At 39.1% G+C, this 16,522-nt stretch overlaps 1 protein-coding gene across 3 annotated transcripts in view; it reads left to right on the top strand.

Moving 5' to 3' along the window:
• The window catches only part of RAPGEF5 (Rap guanine nucleotide exchange factor 5), a 132,456-nt gene that overhangs the window by 40,644 nt on the left and 75,290 nt on the right, over positions 1-16,522 (top strand). For 2 of the 3 annotated variants that reach the window (XM_062616833.1, XM_062616824.1), the window contains exon 7: positions 5,306-5,431. In XM_062616833.1, coding sequence (XP_062472817.1) covers positions 5,306-5,431 — 126 coding nt within the window. Of the gene's footprint in view, positions 1-5,305; positions 5,432-16,522 lie in introns of those variants that run through there. The other variant, XM_062616844.1, reaches the window with a different exon arrangement.

The following is a 16,522-nucleotide window of genomic DNA, read 5'->3' as shown; positions in this document are numbered from 1 at the left end:
CCATTTTGATTGAATTTTAATCACTGTAAGTAGACATGCAATGAAATGAAGATACTTACTAGTCACTGAAGTGTAAGCAACAACCTTTTTCTTTCCTTCCCTAACTGGCCTCATTTACAACCAGATCCTTCTTCTACATATTGCTCAGAAGAAACTTAACTGCCTCTTAGAGTATTTTATTGTGGAATTGGTTACCCTTTTTAATTCTGTGAATCTTTTTTGATTACTCTCCAGTTCATTTAATCATTCTGTTCATGCATTCAAACTGTGCAAGCATAACTATACTGCTCATTATAATGGTGCTGATTATTGCTTTTAATTTAAAATTGATTTTTCCTAGTCTTGGCTATTTTTTTTCTCTCTGTTTCTCTTGCAAATCTCATGTTTCCCAACAGTTGCCACCTTTTCTCCTTCCTGAATATGCGATTTGCAGTTCCTGTCACTGATTTATCTCCTAACACCTTGCCCCCCTAAAAGCTGTGTGCAAGAAAGACAGGATTTGTAGCACTGTCTGTGAGCAAACCTAGCTGAAGGGTGTACAAACCATGTAGCTATGTGAGCAGCACCTTTATCTTTCTAAAGGTAGGGGCTGTCTCAGCCACAGTGAGCCCAGGAGGAGCTGTAGCAGACCTGGGACATGGCAGACACCTGGAGAGTGCAGGCAGAAGTTGGGGACCATTCAGGTATGCCTACTGCATCAGTGTGTATCTGGCCTTTTCTAGCTCATGCTTTGGAGTAATGCTCAAGCAACATGTTTGGGAGTGGCCTGCTCTTTTCTTAACTGCACATAGTTTCAAATCTATTGAAAAAGAAAAAAAAAAGAAAAAGTAGTAGGAGCCCTAGTATGTGAAAATTTTGTTACCTGACTGATTCCTAATTCACATCAGCATGGAGTTGAGGAGCAGGCTTCTAGAGTTATAGAAAAAGACCCAGGGGAAAATACTGACTTCTGTTTGTTTTTTTCAGGTTTTATATTACTCAGTTCTACTTGATTATTGTTGTGATTATTATTTTTTGAAAATGTTTGTTCATGTTTATGTCACAGATGTAAAAAGAAAGGCTCTGATGTGTGTGCTCAAATCTCCTAGGTAGCCAGCTAATAAGATTACATGGGCAGATTATAAAAACCCATGAGAATTTATTATTGGGATATTGATTTGCTCAGCTTTTATTTGCCTGGAAACCATCTTCTAAATTTTGAAAGAATCTGAAACACATTTCAAATTAAACATTCATTAAGTAAGCAGTTAAAAAAAAGGACCATGTGCCCAACTAGGAGGAGAGTGAGAGTGTTATCCAAGCAGCTGTTGCTCCAGTTTGTTTGTTAGTGCCATAAAAATGACATCCTGTGATCACCCAATACAGTTTGGTTTATGGGTGTGAATGATTTTATTTTTTCAATCTAATGAGGCTGGGCATGTGACTGGAGCAAAGCAGCTGATCTTTCAAGGCAGTGACATATGTTTTTAAGTTGTCAGGTTGGTCAAAGGTGAAGCCCGTAATAATTACACTGTTTTCACCAGGCACAGGAGACAGAGGTGCAGTGTTAAAAAGCCAAGCCACAGCAAGCCTCTTGTGTTAGCAGAGCTGAAGGGTGTGCTGCCTGCTGTGAGCACCACTTTGCAGGACAGAGGCTTTACTTACATTGGAATTAGTTACAAAACTGTTACAAGTGTGGAAAGAATTCAGTACAGGGTTTTTTAAAAGGAAGCATGCTGTAAACAATGTAAATAATGTAAATAAAAAATCCCATCCTGTCTGCCTAGGGATGTCTTAATTCACCTCCATGTCACTGCTAGCATATTCATTTATGGCCTTTGCAGGGGGAATATTTTCCAATGGATGTGCTGAAACAGAAGATGTGTTGTCAGCATCTCTGCTTTTTCAACCTTAGTAGTGAATAATTTACTCCTTCTCATTAAACATTTTATTTCATTTCAAATATTGCATAAACATGTTTAATTATAGTAATTTGGGGCCAGGAATGGTAGTGAAACCTTGATATAAAGCTCCTACATAATTTTATCTTTCATTAAATTAAAGCCAGTTAAAATATGCAACTTCATTATTTTCACCTTCACATAAGTTAGTCCTTGGGTCTCTGTTGAGGTACATGAATTAGAGAACTAAGCATCAACATCTGGGCATATGGGACTTTGGAAGGTGTGTGCCCACACAAAATACGAATTGAAATTGTACTTTGCAAGTAGAGCGACTTGGCTTTATGCTTCTGTCTAATAGCTGCAAAGGTATTGCTTGCAAATTAAATTTATGTTGACAAGTGAAAATAACCAGTTATAGGAGACTCTGACAACATCTTCTCAGCCAGCTTTTGGAAGCTGTCATCAATTAATTTATTAGTTGACCCGCGTGCTTTCTTATAAATATTTAGCAGAAAGATTTCTCATGAAAAGTCAGCATAATTGAGGAAATCAGAATTAAAAGTGATTAATATTTTTCTTCTTAATTATGAAAAAACATTTGTATTTCAAGTGCATTCTTTACTGCCAGAGACAAGCATGTACAATTAACTTAGTAATACCTTAGCCCTCCCAGAAATGTTTTAGTTGACCTTTTGTCCTCTGAAAATGCAATAAAATAAATACATTTTTTATATTCTCTGCAGTTCTTTAAATCAAAAAATAGTTGGGGGAGGAGGGCATATGTTTAAATGTAAGATTTCTTTCTTATTTGAAATGGGACAATATGATTCTTTAATGTAATTGCCAGTTTGAATACAGACCATATTTGTGGCAAGGCTAATAGGTCTGTATCTAGGTAACTTCTTCCCTGGGGTGCTCATCCATGCAGGAAGAAATAATATGCTCTGTCTGTAGACAGGCAAAGGGCAAGGACTGAAAAAGAGTGAGGTCCATGTGTTCAAAAAATTGTCTTTCTCTGGTATGTTTCTTCTATTTGAACAAACTGAAGCCAGCTGTTATCCCAAAACTGAAGTCCCCTTCCTCATCTTAGCATAAGTGGTTTTAACCACTGGGCTTTGCTTCATACACTGAAGATTAATAAGTTATTTGTTCAACAGAGTGAACACTGCATTGTCGATGTCCATCTGACATTTGAAGTACAGGAACTCATAGCCATCTATGTCAATCATGGTCTGACTTGTCTGGGCACAAGAAGAAGGCGTGAAAAGTGCCTCTGCAGTACCAAGGTCCCATAACCAAAGAGATTATAAATCTTTATATTCCCAAAAATCCTAATAGGCTGTAACACTTTGAGTTGTCCTTAGCCTACAAGCCTGGGCTTGTTATACTCTGTGCTACAAGCATCCCAAAGCCATGAAATAAGCAAGTTTGGCTGTAGTTAATATCCCCACCTAGGAAGTGCAGACATCAGACCTCAGCAAAGTCTGTGAGGATTACCTACATTCTGTGTATAAATTACTGGAGAAAAAGCAGAATGCTATGAAACAGCTCATCTGATAATTTTTAAATACCTACTGTAGAGTAAAATATTTTTCTGTTTACAAGTTTGGACAACTAGTTCAGTATATTCTTCCACATTTGATAAAACCAGTCTCACTCCTGATCTGCAGGTGATAATGGTGTGTCAGAACGGCTTTATAAATCTGTGTCTTTTATAGGGGGGTGCTTAGGGACATGCTTAATAGTAGACTTGGCAGTGCTAAGTTAATGGTGGGACTCGAGCTTAAAGGTCTTTTCCAACCTAAACAATTCCATGGTTCTATAATTTAAAACTAAGGAGCTAATCTCATGGAAAATGTAAGGACTTTTGGGTTAGGCGCTGCAATTCCTTATTTTCTTGGTGGATTTCTGATCTTCAAACCAGTGTGTAGGTTACTTATGTGGGAAAGTTGAGTTCCTCAGGAATCTGGGCACTAAGCATAGGATATGCAAACCACAGACTGCATCTGAAATTATTCTGCAGAGCACAAGTGCCTGATGTAGGTTTGTGAGGGGATGACTTCATCTAGACTGGATCAATGTAGGCATGTAAAAATGTCATTCAAATAATTTGGTAAGGATAACTCTGGACTCAGTCATGGAACCTAATTTTTTTCCATCAGTGTTAAAGCACTTATTTAGAAAGCAGATTTGTTCTCCTCCTCAGCTGAAGAGACCTTAACCCTCATTTCCTTCATCTTGGTAGAGAAACCAGCACACAGTAGGATGGTTCAGGTGAGCAGCCTCACACCTTCAGCTGTCATGAGCTGGAGTTTCTCAAGGCCAAAGGATTTGAGCCTGCATGGCACTAGGGGTTAGCAGTAAGGGTACCTCTGTCTTTTGGTCCTGACTCACTAGATGTTTTGTGAATTTTGGAGTAGATACTGCTTCAGGTAAACTCTGGATGAACAGTAGAAAGAAAAGGGTGGAGGAAGTGGGGAAAAAGGTTTATTTGCAGATTGCCTTTAAAGTAACTTAGCAATACCCTGGCCATGCCACATTGCCAGGCTCTCCCAAGGCATACACTGTCCCATCAGGAAACATCTGGTCTAATAAAAGCTGCTTGGCATCATTGAGCAGGGTCTTGGTTATGCAGAGGCTGTATACATGACCAGATCATGGAGGGTGATGTTAGCCACTCATCAACTAACTTTGTGATGTGTCTGGTATGCCTGTGTGCAAGTGTGAATCCATCTTTATATATATACGTGGTATTTTTATAAAAAAAACAGTGCTGAATGTTTTGATGAAACACTGTCAGCATAGTTTGAATAACTTGGCAGAATATTAGCAAAAAAAAAGTAGTTCTAATGTAGATTTTAAAGCAAATCTAATTTTGTTCCCTAAAGAAAATGAGGAGATACTGCTTTGTTATTTACAGAATAAATAAACATGGTGCAACTCTCTTCTAACTCTTGAGGCTTGCATACGCAAAAAATGTTTGGAGCTGGAGCAGATGGAGTTGTATGCTGTTATTTTTAGGTGTGACCTCATTTGTGCTTCATTCTTTTTCCAGGGCTGTTCCTGGCTAACTTTCCCATGAGTTTTTAACCTCTTGCTCTTGTTCTCTTACGTAACAGGAAACAGGCTGACAAGAATAAATAAAACACAGGGTATCTAATAGTCACACTCAGAGGAACGGTTGATTTAGTTAGCCCTGCCTTTGTTCCTCCAAAGTAGATACATTTAGAGATTCATATGTGCCTCAGCTCTTCTCCAGTTGTTTCCCAGGAAGCAGTGATTTGTCTGTGTTCAGCAAGTGTACCAAAGTACCAAAAATATGAGAAAACAGATGCTTTTCTTTTAAGCTTGAAATCTGTAGTGGTGTCATGTCTTGGGACTGTGGATTTAAGTATCTCTTTGCTCTTTCTCCCACCCTTAAGGCAGGGGTTTTGTGCAAGCTCCAGGGAAGAGATGACATTGGACGGATTGAGCTGGTCCAGAAGCTGGCAAGAGAAAACTGCCAGTTTTTGCAGGCGGATAGAAAACAACTGAAGAAGGCAGAGCAAGTAAGACATTTCTTGTTTGGGTTTTTGGTTTCTTTCTGGTAGGGAAGGGAGATTCAGGTTACAAAACTGAAATAGCAAATCTGATGGTCAGAATCCAGGGCACACATTAGTCGTGAAGCTGTAGCTGTTGTCCTCTGGCATTTACATTTCTCTGAAGTCCGTTCAGTTCAATAATTGTCAACACACTTGAATTACTACATTGTCACTGTCAGTTACTGTTATTAATGTCATGTACACATAGGAAATAGTGGATGATTTCAGGATGCTTTCTACCAAATTGTTTTTAGTGATTATGAAATACTTGGGGTTTAGGATGTATTTAAATAATGTATAAGGTATATGAGTGCTTCAAGTACTTTGTCTTAAAATTACTTTGCTGCTGGTATATTTGGATGCAAATATTGGCTGGCACTTTTCAGTAGGAGTTAAAAAGAATGGTGTGGATAGGCAATTCAGCAGTTTCTTTTAAAAAATTGTGTTTTCAACCAAAAGTGACACTGAAGAAAGCAGCATTCTGTTTAATGCATCTGAAAGCACTCATTCAGATGTTAATAACTGGATTCAACATGCCGTAAAACTTCACGGGTCCGCTTATAGCACAGTGTATTGTAATTTTGTTCTCCTAGTAAAGATTTCTGTTCTGATTGCATATTCATCTAAAGATGCCCAGGATAATAACTGAAAGAAACAACAAAAATCCCACGTAGTCCTCATATGTCTTGCTATTCTGCATATGTAATTTATTCCATTTGCTGCTCACTGGACAGTAGAAAAAAAGCATATATTTAGGAAAGATTTTTCAGCTCATCTGCAAGCTTGTTCCTACTGAAATAAGGTTGTGCAAAGGAAAATAGAAAGATGGAATCTTATTTCAGAACCTCATGCTGTTCTGTTTCGCAGAATTTAAGGTCTAGTCTGGTGTAATTAAATATGTAATTTTTTCAGTAGGTATGCAGGAGGGAGGAAGATAATTAGCTAGGCTCAGATCCCTGAGATTGAATTGTAGCTCAGCTGATCCACTAGCCATTGACATCTGGCAGAATTTCCATCTATCTTTAAACTGTATCTGCAAAGTGCAATTAAAAGTTTAGGTAATCTTCTTAAGTAAAGAAGATTTTAAGCCAGGGGAGGTTTCTATTGTGTTTCAGGATTTGGAAGCAAGATTACAGATGCTGCGGGCATAAGGGAGAGGGGAATGTTGGGACTGACAGTCTGAAAACTCAGTGAATACTTTTGCTGCTTACTTCAGGCATTGCAAATGGTGCTGAGGTGTCAGCTGCAGCTCTGTAGCTGCACAGATTACAGAACAGTTCCAAAAATTGAAAGGAAAGAAGTGTTCAGCTTTTCTTCTTTGAAAAGTATGGTACTTAGCAATTGCTGCTATTTAGGAGATGCGTGACTTCAGTCTAGTGGGAGCTAGAGCAAGCTGCTCATATCCATACTGAGCAGTATTAACGCAGCAGTTACTGCTCTTGGGCAAGGATGTGCCTTTATGCTAAGGAGGTGACAGAAAAGAGAAATGTCGCCTGAGACTGCAAAAGACCAGGTCATTCCTCATATGCCTCTTATTTCTGGGGGAGGAATATGTTACAGCTCAAGCTGGCAATTACAAATTATGGTTGCTTCCCTCCCTCTTCCTCCCCCATTCTATAAGGTGGGGGTGACATGGAGTTTCCTGATGGTCCTGGAAGCTCATGCCTAGATGTAAGACAGACTTGCAGTCCTCAGCGTGTATTTGCTAAGCCCACAGTCAGTCTAGTGATTTCATTAGGAATAGTCACCCAGAAGGCATTACTAAACATGGGAAAGGTCTGTCATAGGGTTCTGAGTTTAGCTGACTCAGGTAATTTACTTTCACTGGAAAAAAAATAGGCTTTACTGTGGTGGGGCAGGTCGCATACATTCAGGAAGCTGTGAGCTTCCATCCCTTCCTCCCCTCCCTTCCTCCCTTGTGGTCTAAGAGCTGCCCTGGTGGATGTGCAGGTGGCAGGATTTGGCTGGCTGGGCAGAGTTCACTGCTCCAGGGAGCTGTTCCATCTCTTCTCCAAGGAGAAAAGCAGCAGGCTGGGTTGTAGTAAGTACCACTCAAATGCAGGCTTTCAGACCTTCCAATCTCATCCTGCTGCTGTGAAAGTGGTGGCAGATTCATTGGCATCGACTTACCGCCCAGTCCCTTGTGCCTGCTGTAAATGTTAGAGGAACAGCATGTTCAGGGTGTGGTGTCCTTACAGAATTATGTGTATCATGCCCATCTTCCTTCTTCTTAAAAAAAAAAAAAAAAAATAGTTAAAAGCATAGCTTACTCTTACATTACTTTCTTAGAGAGTAATGAGCACTTGATCTAGGCAGTAAAATGGAGCGGCTCTGTGTGTTCTCCACAGAACCCTCATTTCTCAGCAAGTATCCCTGCCCACCAGCTTTCCCTCCTGGGGCTCAAACTGTGCTTTCATGGTGGATCTGCCTCCCTCAAAGGGAATGGCATTTGGCCTGTAAATGTTATGCCTGAACATCCTGCCAGGCTCCTCTCCCTGCACTCGGAGAGCTGGCGAGCTGGGCTGGCCTCTTGGCAGCCCATCTCAAGGCAGAAATGCTGCTGGTTTGCAGAGCTCTGTGTGTCAGTCAGCCCAGGGCGGTGTTGCTGTTTGGGGCTGGGGACATTGTAACCCACTTGGAAGTGAAGCTGCTCTTTCCAAGATGGCCAAGGGGGAATTTTTGCTGAAAGCAGTGTTCTAGTTCTCCTTTAGGAATACGCAACTTCCCTCCCCAACTTGTGTGCACGATTATAATTGTGCATATGTATAATTCCTCTCTGCATGTACTGTATCCCGTGCACATAATGGGAATTGGAGTTGGGGCTCCCCGATGCTATCCACTGTGTTTCTAAAGCAGCTCTCTTCAGGTTAGTATAACATCACGTTTTCCAACATTAGCAGCAAACACAAGCATAGCATGATTGAGCTGTATATACAAGCATAGTATGACAGAGATCTAGGCTGTGAGGAAGACTGGTGAGCCCTCCTATAATTCAAGTGAAAAATCACCATCTTTGTCTGAGTTTGAGGACAGAACGTAGTGACTACTGTAGGAGATAGATGACATGGATGCACAAGTCTGGTCTTCCAGAGGTTTTTGGGCAGGTAATGTACCTAAAGGTGTTCTTCAGCATGTGGTGGTGGAGGTCTGTGGCCCACAATGGGCAGGTGAAGCATGGATTGGTTTGGGTCGCTGGTTTGAAATGAGGTGAAATGTAATTATTATTTCTCAGAAAAAAAACAGATGATCCAGAAGAGGGAAAATACCTGACAGCTGGGTGGTTCACTGGAGGAAAGCTCTGTTTGGAACTGTGGTGGGAGAGAGAAGGGATTGCTTCAGTTTGGATGTGTTCTGGAGGGTGTAAAATTAGGGTATGTATATATGATGATTTTGTACATGGCTACGTTTTTACTTGGTACTTTTAGTACCGAAGTCAGAAAGTCCATACTGCTTTTGTTTCAGGTTTCTAGTATGTTATCGTTCTTTTCAGATTTATGGTCTGAATAAAAAAAGTGTCCCCAAAAGTCCTGTAATTTATAAAGTTTTGTGCTCTGATTCTATGTGAGCTGCTTATTTGTTTTTGATACTGCAAGCTTGCTGTGACCGGGTTAGACTGGTATATTGGAATTGGTGTTCTGTGGCACGCTGCCAATTTCCTCTTTGGTGAATATAGTGTTTGCAGAATGCTCTAACTATAATGTTGCTCACAGACTTGTAGAGGAAAACAAAAACTAAATTAGAGTGATTTTTTTTCCCCAATCCCACTTGCTAATGTGTTAGAATGAGGTACTTAATTAAGGCATATGTGTTAGGTTTCCTAAAACTTCAGTTTTGCTAATGGGTAGAAAGTAAATAGTAATAAATAAGCTTCTAAATAGGCAGATAAGCTTCTTCTCTGTACTGTTGCATTCCTACAATTATATTCAATGTATTGATAAATAAATAAAATGAAATGGTTGTCTAAAATCCACAGAAATTATTTTGATATCAAACGTGGGCTAGAGTAAAAATAACTGTGCAAGCTTTCAGTTCTAATTTATCATTACATGCAAATCGCATTTATAAGCATAGGGAAATGTAAAACTGGATTTTTGTATTTTTATGTTATTTAAATGTTTCATACCCTTAAACCAATTGCTTTGACAGAAAATAGATGAACAATCTGTATTGAAATATTCAGTTATGAAATGAGCCTGCTGTTTTGAAAAGTTTGCTTAGTCTTAGCATTAAGTAAAATGTAGAAAGCAACTTCTGTCTGTAATCATTTGAAGTAATTTGTCGTAGCTTTTTTTGCTGAAGCATGCATTTGAGATGCATTTGAGGCACATTTGCACTCAATTGCATTTTTTTAATTATTTTTAAGCAACTACAGCTTAATTAAATTAAGCCTTTGTAATAACTGTGGTAGTTGGTACAGTGTTTCCAGATATTATTTCAATGAAGCATTGCACTCATTAATTAAATCACATCTATTTATAGTTTTATTGTCTTAGCAAACTTATAGAAGTGCCTTTCACCTCAGCAACAGAGGGAAAATATTCTTTAGATTATATATAGTACCACTTCCATAGTCAAATCAACTGAATAAGTTTCTACAAATTGACACTAATTTTCAAATAAAATTCAAGATTCTCTAATGTGTTCATTAGAGAGCAAAAGAATATGAATTTCTTCATTCAACTATACAAATAATATTCTAGGCTGGGGGTCTTCTGGTACTTTTGTGCACCAATGGGGAGGGAAATGTTTCCTAAATCCACCTTGTAATACCTTTACAGATTAATATATGTATTAGAGTTATGAACTGTTTAAAAGTATGTAAGTACATATAACTTGAATGTACTGATTCTGTGACTTAGCTAGTTAAAAATGAAAGAGATACAGGGGTGTCAGGTATGTTTTCAGAAGGACAACAGACACTGAAGAACAGATCTGTTAATTTACTTCTGTAATCAGTGTTCTCATTAAGAAGACAGATGATTTGCTCCTTGAAGCAGGTTAATGGTGGGGCTGAAGTTGTTAAAAGGCTTACAAAAGAAGATTAACAGTTTAGAGCCTCGGGTCCTATAGATTACTCACAACAGAGGAATTTCTTGAGGACATTCCAGCCATGACACATCAAGGTTATTTTAGGGTACACCTACTTGTCCAGCTGGACACCTGCATGGAGACAAGAACTAACGTTGGGACATGTCCAGAGCTGTAGTTTTTGTAAGCTTGACAAAACTGTGGCCTTGCACCAATATACTATTGAATTCATGGTCAGTAATTAGAGCTCTGGTAAAATGCTAACATCAAATGTCTGAAATCTGTGCTTTTCTTTTTAAGACAATCTTGACTGCTTTTGTTGTATTTGCTCCGCCTGGGACAGATCTATTGGGTAGCTTGATGGCAGATTAACTGCTTTTGGCTTTTGGAGCCTATACTGCATCTCTTGCAGAATCAACATGAACCCAGCGACTATAATCAAGTGAACCTAACGACTATAGCACACTAAAATTTTTTGCAGATACTTTTGTGGCTTGAATAGCTGTGAGGTGGAATAGATGTCTGAAGTCAGTGAAACAGAATGGATTTAGCACAACAGCGCAGGAGTTTGCTGTTTCCCTTCTTTCCCTTCAACCTCTTAGATTGACCAGCATTAGCAGTTAGCTCTACCAGGATGCTGACAGTTTGCAATTTTTGACTTAGTCTTCCACTACAAGCCAAGAAAAAAATGAGTCTATCAACGAGGTTGTTAGTTTATAGCTTCATGTTGAGTAAGAGCAAGTAATTAAGAGGTAGGTACATGGGTGCAGTAGAGGTAACCTGAAGTTCAAGTCTTTGGTCTGAATCAGTAGGAACAGGGACTTGAATCTAGTTCTGTCATGTTCTGAAGAGAGTATCCTATTCCAGACGGTTGATCTTTCATCTGCTGGAATGAATGCATAGCCCCAGGTGATCACCTGTTCTTCATAAGCCAACTTCTTTATCTTCTAAGAAAAAAAAGTCTTCTTCAGGTCCTAGGATTTTTTTTTTCTTATTTTTATTTTTTCAGTGCAGAACAGGCACAGGCATCTTTTTGAAATGGAAAACGTTTGCCAGAGATAAGGATTCTCTTGCTCAGATGTAGGGCTGGGATCATTTGGCTGCTAGGAAAAGCTTTGTTCCAGTCTCTTCTAACGGGTTTGTTAAAATAATAAGAAAAGTATGTTTATTTACTATGTACTTTTAAGAGGACTTACTATTCCTTTTGTTGAGTCTATTTAATGTGGCCAAAATTTTTGAGGTTTATAACCTCTTGCGAGGAGTGCAAAATAGCAGTGAAATTACATGATCTGTCCTTCTGTAAAAATAAAGCATTTGAGGAGAGTCATGCCTGTTCTCCCATGATTTGCTGTGAGCATAGTATAGGAACATGTCAAGCAGGAAGCTCACTAGTTTCCTTTGAGTTGTGTTACATATTCCCATAGTACTTCCTTTCCTCCAGATGTTTGGCCTAGAGTTTGAAAGAAAAGAAAGCCTAATTTGCCCCTCTTTGATTTATTCTGTAACACTAAACTACTTTGTATAGAAGGAAATTCCACATACACATTTTGCATGCTGGGCTTTCTTTAGTGTGGAACAGTGACTCATTCTTGTATGGGACAATACCTTAGCTACTGGGCTAAAAGGGGTAAAAAGGGCACATGGTTCTTAGCAGGCTAAAAACTGGGAGCCAGAACACTGAATTTTTATTTTTGTCTCCATCAGTTATTTAATAAGTAACCTCCAAATTATGTCACTTCCCTGCATCTTTGTCTACCCAGGTATAAAATGGGGTCTTAAACATGTAGGACCTTGAAGGGTGCTATAAAACTGCAGTGATTAATGAATGTTGATAAATTGCTTTGAGATCCTTGAGAGGTGATTTGAGGATCCCAGAAAGCTGGAAGTGGGCTGGACTTTGAACTGCTGGGGGCAAAGGAGTTATTTTATAAAAGCCAGCGCATAGCTGAGGCCAGGCAGCCACTGCACAGCTTCTGGGTCCTTGGGAATCACTTTTCGTGGCTGTGCCATTCCCAGCATCTCTGCCCCAACTGCTTATCCCCAGCCCTGGGCTGCTCTGAGAAGAGACACAGGGAATAATTCAGCTGAAAAATAAAATAAATACACATTTATCATGGGGTTGTTTTCCAATTGGATCAGTTTCTTTTCTGGTATGGGGATATAGATAGAGGGTGAGAATGAGACATGGTGTCAGAGACTCTTATTGGCAAAAGCTACTCTGCTGCTCATGGTGAAACACAGCCTTCCTCCTTCATTTGCCAAAACCTTGTGACTTAACCAAATCCAGAAACTAAACTGGGTCAAATTAAATGAACATGTGGTCAGCATCAGAGAGGAAGATGCTAATCTGAGCTGGCTGCAGTGAAGAGGCCAGTTTCAGTTTTCTCACATGTAAAACCTATTTGTTCAGGCTTTGAACTAAAAACCAGATACATTCAGGCCTGGGTTTCCTTGTATGGATGGTAGATAGCTGGAAAGCGTACTGACAGTCCAGCTTTGTCTCATCATGTGTGAAACCTGAATCTTTTCAGTGGAATCCACGCATTGATTCAGTCTGTCTAAATTATCTGTCAGTCTGTACACAGTACCTACAGCGAGCTAATCATTGGGCTATATTTATCTCTTTTTTGTTTCATAGATTTGATGAACTTGAGTAAAAGAAGCATGTGGCTTCTAAACAAAACCTCCTTTACAGTGAGTTCTTTACTTCTATTCCCGCAAAGGCAGAAGTAGTAAATTAAGCCTGGGTGGAGGATTGTCCTACCTGCTTTATTACTAGCACTGAAAGACTTTCCAGAGGAGTTTGAGCAGTTCCTAGTGCCCCACTGGGGACTCATCAAATCCTGCACATTGCAGGTAATGGCATCTGATCCCCAAGGATATGGCAGAATCCCCTTCAACCAAAGAACTTGGGGTGCTCCTTCTTTAGAAGGAGCTCCTATGTGTGCATGTGCTGTGTATATTTATTCATTAAACAGTCTGAAAACCTTGCTAAAAGCCAAGTTAATTTCTTACAGGGACTACTTATGAAACCTTTTTTCACCCCCTAGAAGTAACCACCCATTTGCGTAGTTTTGGTAACATAAAAAAGCTGATTTCTCCTGGTGACCCATTTGTTCTGGCGCTCATCTCATCCTCTTCAGATTGCATCGGGGTTTCATCTAGGAGTTTCTGAAAAGTTTCAACCTCCTTTTCAGTTCTTCAGATGAAAACCTGAACCTCAGGTATTGCATTTGAGACCTGTACAAACTTCTGTGTCCCTACCTTGGGCACATCAGGGCTGTGAATATCAGTGAATTTCTACTGCTCACAGAAAAAAAAAATATAGATCCAGGCTGTCTCTTCACTGGGTTATCTTGCAGATAACTCTTTGTAGGTACATGTTACCAAAGATGCCTCCCTGGAGAAGAAGGGGGATGGTGGAGTCAGGGTGTCAGATGGGGACTCAGGAGTTCCCTGTCCTATGCAGGCTTTCTCTGAGACCTTGGTGAATGACCAAACCTCTCTGTCTCAGATCCTTACTGGTATATGAAGTGCTGCTTACCTACTTTCAGGAGCATTGTGAACGGAGGCTCTCAGGATGCTCTTCCACACTGATGTGGTGTTTGTGTAGTTAGGATGTACTGGCTGGATGATGGATGCCATAGATAAGTTGAAGCAGTTTCCCTTTCAAAGTCTGAAAAAGGTTGCTTCAGGTGATGAATTTTTAGTGGGGAACCCCAATATCAGGTACTTTCTTAAATGTTACCCATTTTATTTTATTTGTTTATTTGTTTATTTATTTAAAGAGGGCTAGCTATAGATAGCCTTCATTTCACGAGACCCCTAAAAATGGTTTCATTTTAGACATCTTGTAGGAGCATACTCGGGAACCGAAGGAGCATACTGCAATTTTACAACAGAGTTGTGGGTGTCTGTGCTAATTTGTGGGGGATCTCAGCCATCCGTAGAAATAAGTTGCTCTGTTCATGCACTGGGTGGCCAACTGCTCCCTGTGATTTGTCTGCTCTCATTCTCTCACCCTCAGCTGTCACACAGATGCACTACATATATGTACAGATACAACTATCTCTTCCCTGGTGCAAAACTTAGTTTTGTACTATGTAGGTAAAAAGACTACAATTCCACTATACCATTTTCCTTCTAGGCTGCTGTAGCAATGCACATAAATTCTGTATAATATTTACTAGTTAATCAGTTGACACATACTGTTTTCATTGCAGTGACATGTAAATAGTAAATATTTGTATTAGACAAAAGCTATACAATAAATCATGTGTATAACTGCTGTTTTAACATGCTATTAGTTTTTAATTTGTGTGATATTCAATATGCATTAAAGGTCCCCTAAGAATAGAAACAGTAAAAAAATCAGCAATTTACTCATTTAATTATGATAGAAATTCAAGTCTTACCTGCTGCAAGAAGAAATAAAGGTTTAGCATTCCAGCAGAAATATCAAGATGCTGTGAAAGTTGCTTGACCATTATAATGTGAAAATTAACTATAAAATCATAGTAATTTGCAGTTTTACTTGTAATTCATTAACACTGCAGTTTCCAGTATTCCACTGCTCTCGTGCATGGAAAAGATCTGCATCAAACGGTTGGGTAAGCAGCCAGCTTGAAAAAAATCCTACTGATGACGATCTAATAATACTTCCCATTCTGGGGATTCTTCATTTGAGCAATTTTGCTAGTGCAGCACAACATGTAATATCAATATGCCCCTATCACTTCTGTTTTTATGACAATTTGTTCCAATCTTTTTTACCTTTTTTTTTTCCCCTTCAGATTTGCCATGCACTTGTCAAGTGCTTACTACAGCAAAACTTCTTTTCTTTGCTACCTCAGAAAATCTGTTTAATTAACTTTATCTGTACTGCATTAAGGGCAAGGAGGTAGCAGCAAGCTCTAAATAGGCTAGGGCTTTTACAAAAATGAAAAGCCCCATAGAGTTGCTTCATCATGGGAAATCACTGCCAAATGTTGTGTGAGCTCTTTCTTTCCTGGCACACACAATGTAGAGAAGCATTTTCATTTTTAGCATCTTGACATTCAGCTTCTTCTATTGCTTTAACACTTTTTAGTATATGAATATTTTCCATTAAAATGGTTTGTTACGCATTTGCTTATATCGAAACAGCAACTGAGATAATATAGAGATACAGATAATTAGAAGCTTAGATCATGCTGTACAGAAACATCTTAATAAGATCATATTAAAAACTGCATTTTATTTTTAGCATCATCTAATATTTAATAAGCTAAAGCTTAAAATCTGATGAATTTATAATGATTTTGTGATTTGATATTCAGAAAGACTATGTCCTGAATACCACGTGAATTAAAGTTATTGTGGCTTACCATTGCTGCATTTTTTATTTTGACTTTAGAAACTGTGTTTAGTGTTTTCCACATTGCTAACCTTGAAACACAGTAATTTGAAGAACAGTGCTGAAGGTTAGCAATGCTTTCACTTCAGCCATCAGGGGGCAACAGTCTGAAGTTTATGGGGGTTGAGAGGAATTGTCTCTAAGATCTTCAAATAGCCTGAAAGTTCTGGTGATGACACTTTATCATTATCCTAAAAATGTCCTTCTGTGATAGTGAAGTCTCACATAGCTAAAGGCAAAGGTGACTGGGGAAGGGGGTTTAAGTAATGTCAGGAGGATGGAGATGCTTGAGAAGCTGCTAATCAAACCCTTTTGTTGCTTTGCAAACATATACACCTGTGTCTTCACAAAAATATCCTTTGGCACAGCATTGTTTTGATAGGTCAGGTGAGTGTGCAAAGGTTATACTTCTTATGTCAAGTAAATGCTCATGAGCCTAAGGTCTTGTCCCCCTCTTTGCTGGTTGTTAACAGGTAGCCACTGCACCAGTACAGATTAAAGGTAGATGAAGAAACATGCTTTGCACAGGGAGAGTTTCCTCTGGAATAGGTAGCCATGTAAGACAAAGATGACAGGGTTTCTTCGTCTTTACAGAGTGGGTAGTTGCACTGTAAAGTGCACATCATTACTTATAC

This window comes from Pezoporus occidentalis, unplaced genomic scaffold (assembly GCF_034315485.1).
Source record: "Pezoporus occidentalis ecotype Australia unplaced genomic scaffold, CSIRO_AGI_Poc_V1 ctg103, whole genome shotgun sequence".
In the NCBI taxonomy this organism is placed as follows: Eukaryota; Metazoa; Chordata; class Aves; order Psittaciformes; family Psittacidae; genus Pezoporus; species Pezoporus occidentalis.
Note: the sequence above shows the minus strand (reverse complement) of the source record. Positions and strands in the feature narration are given on the sequence as shown.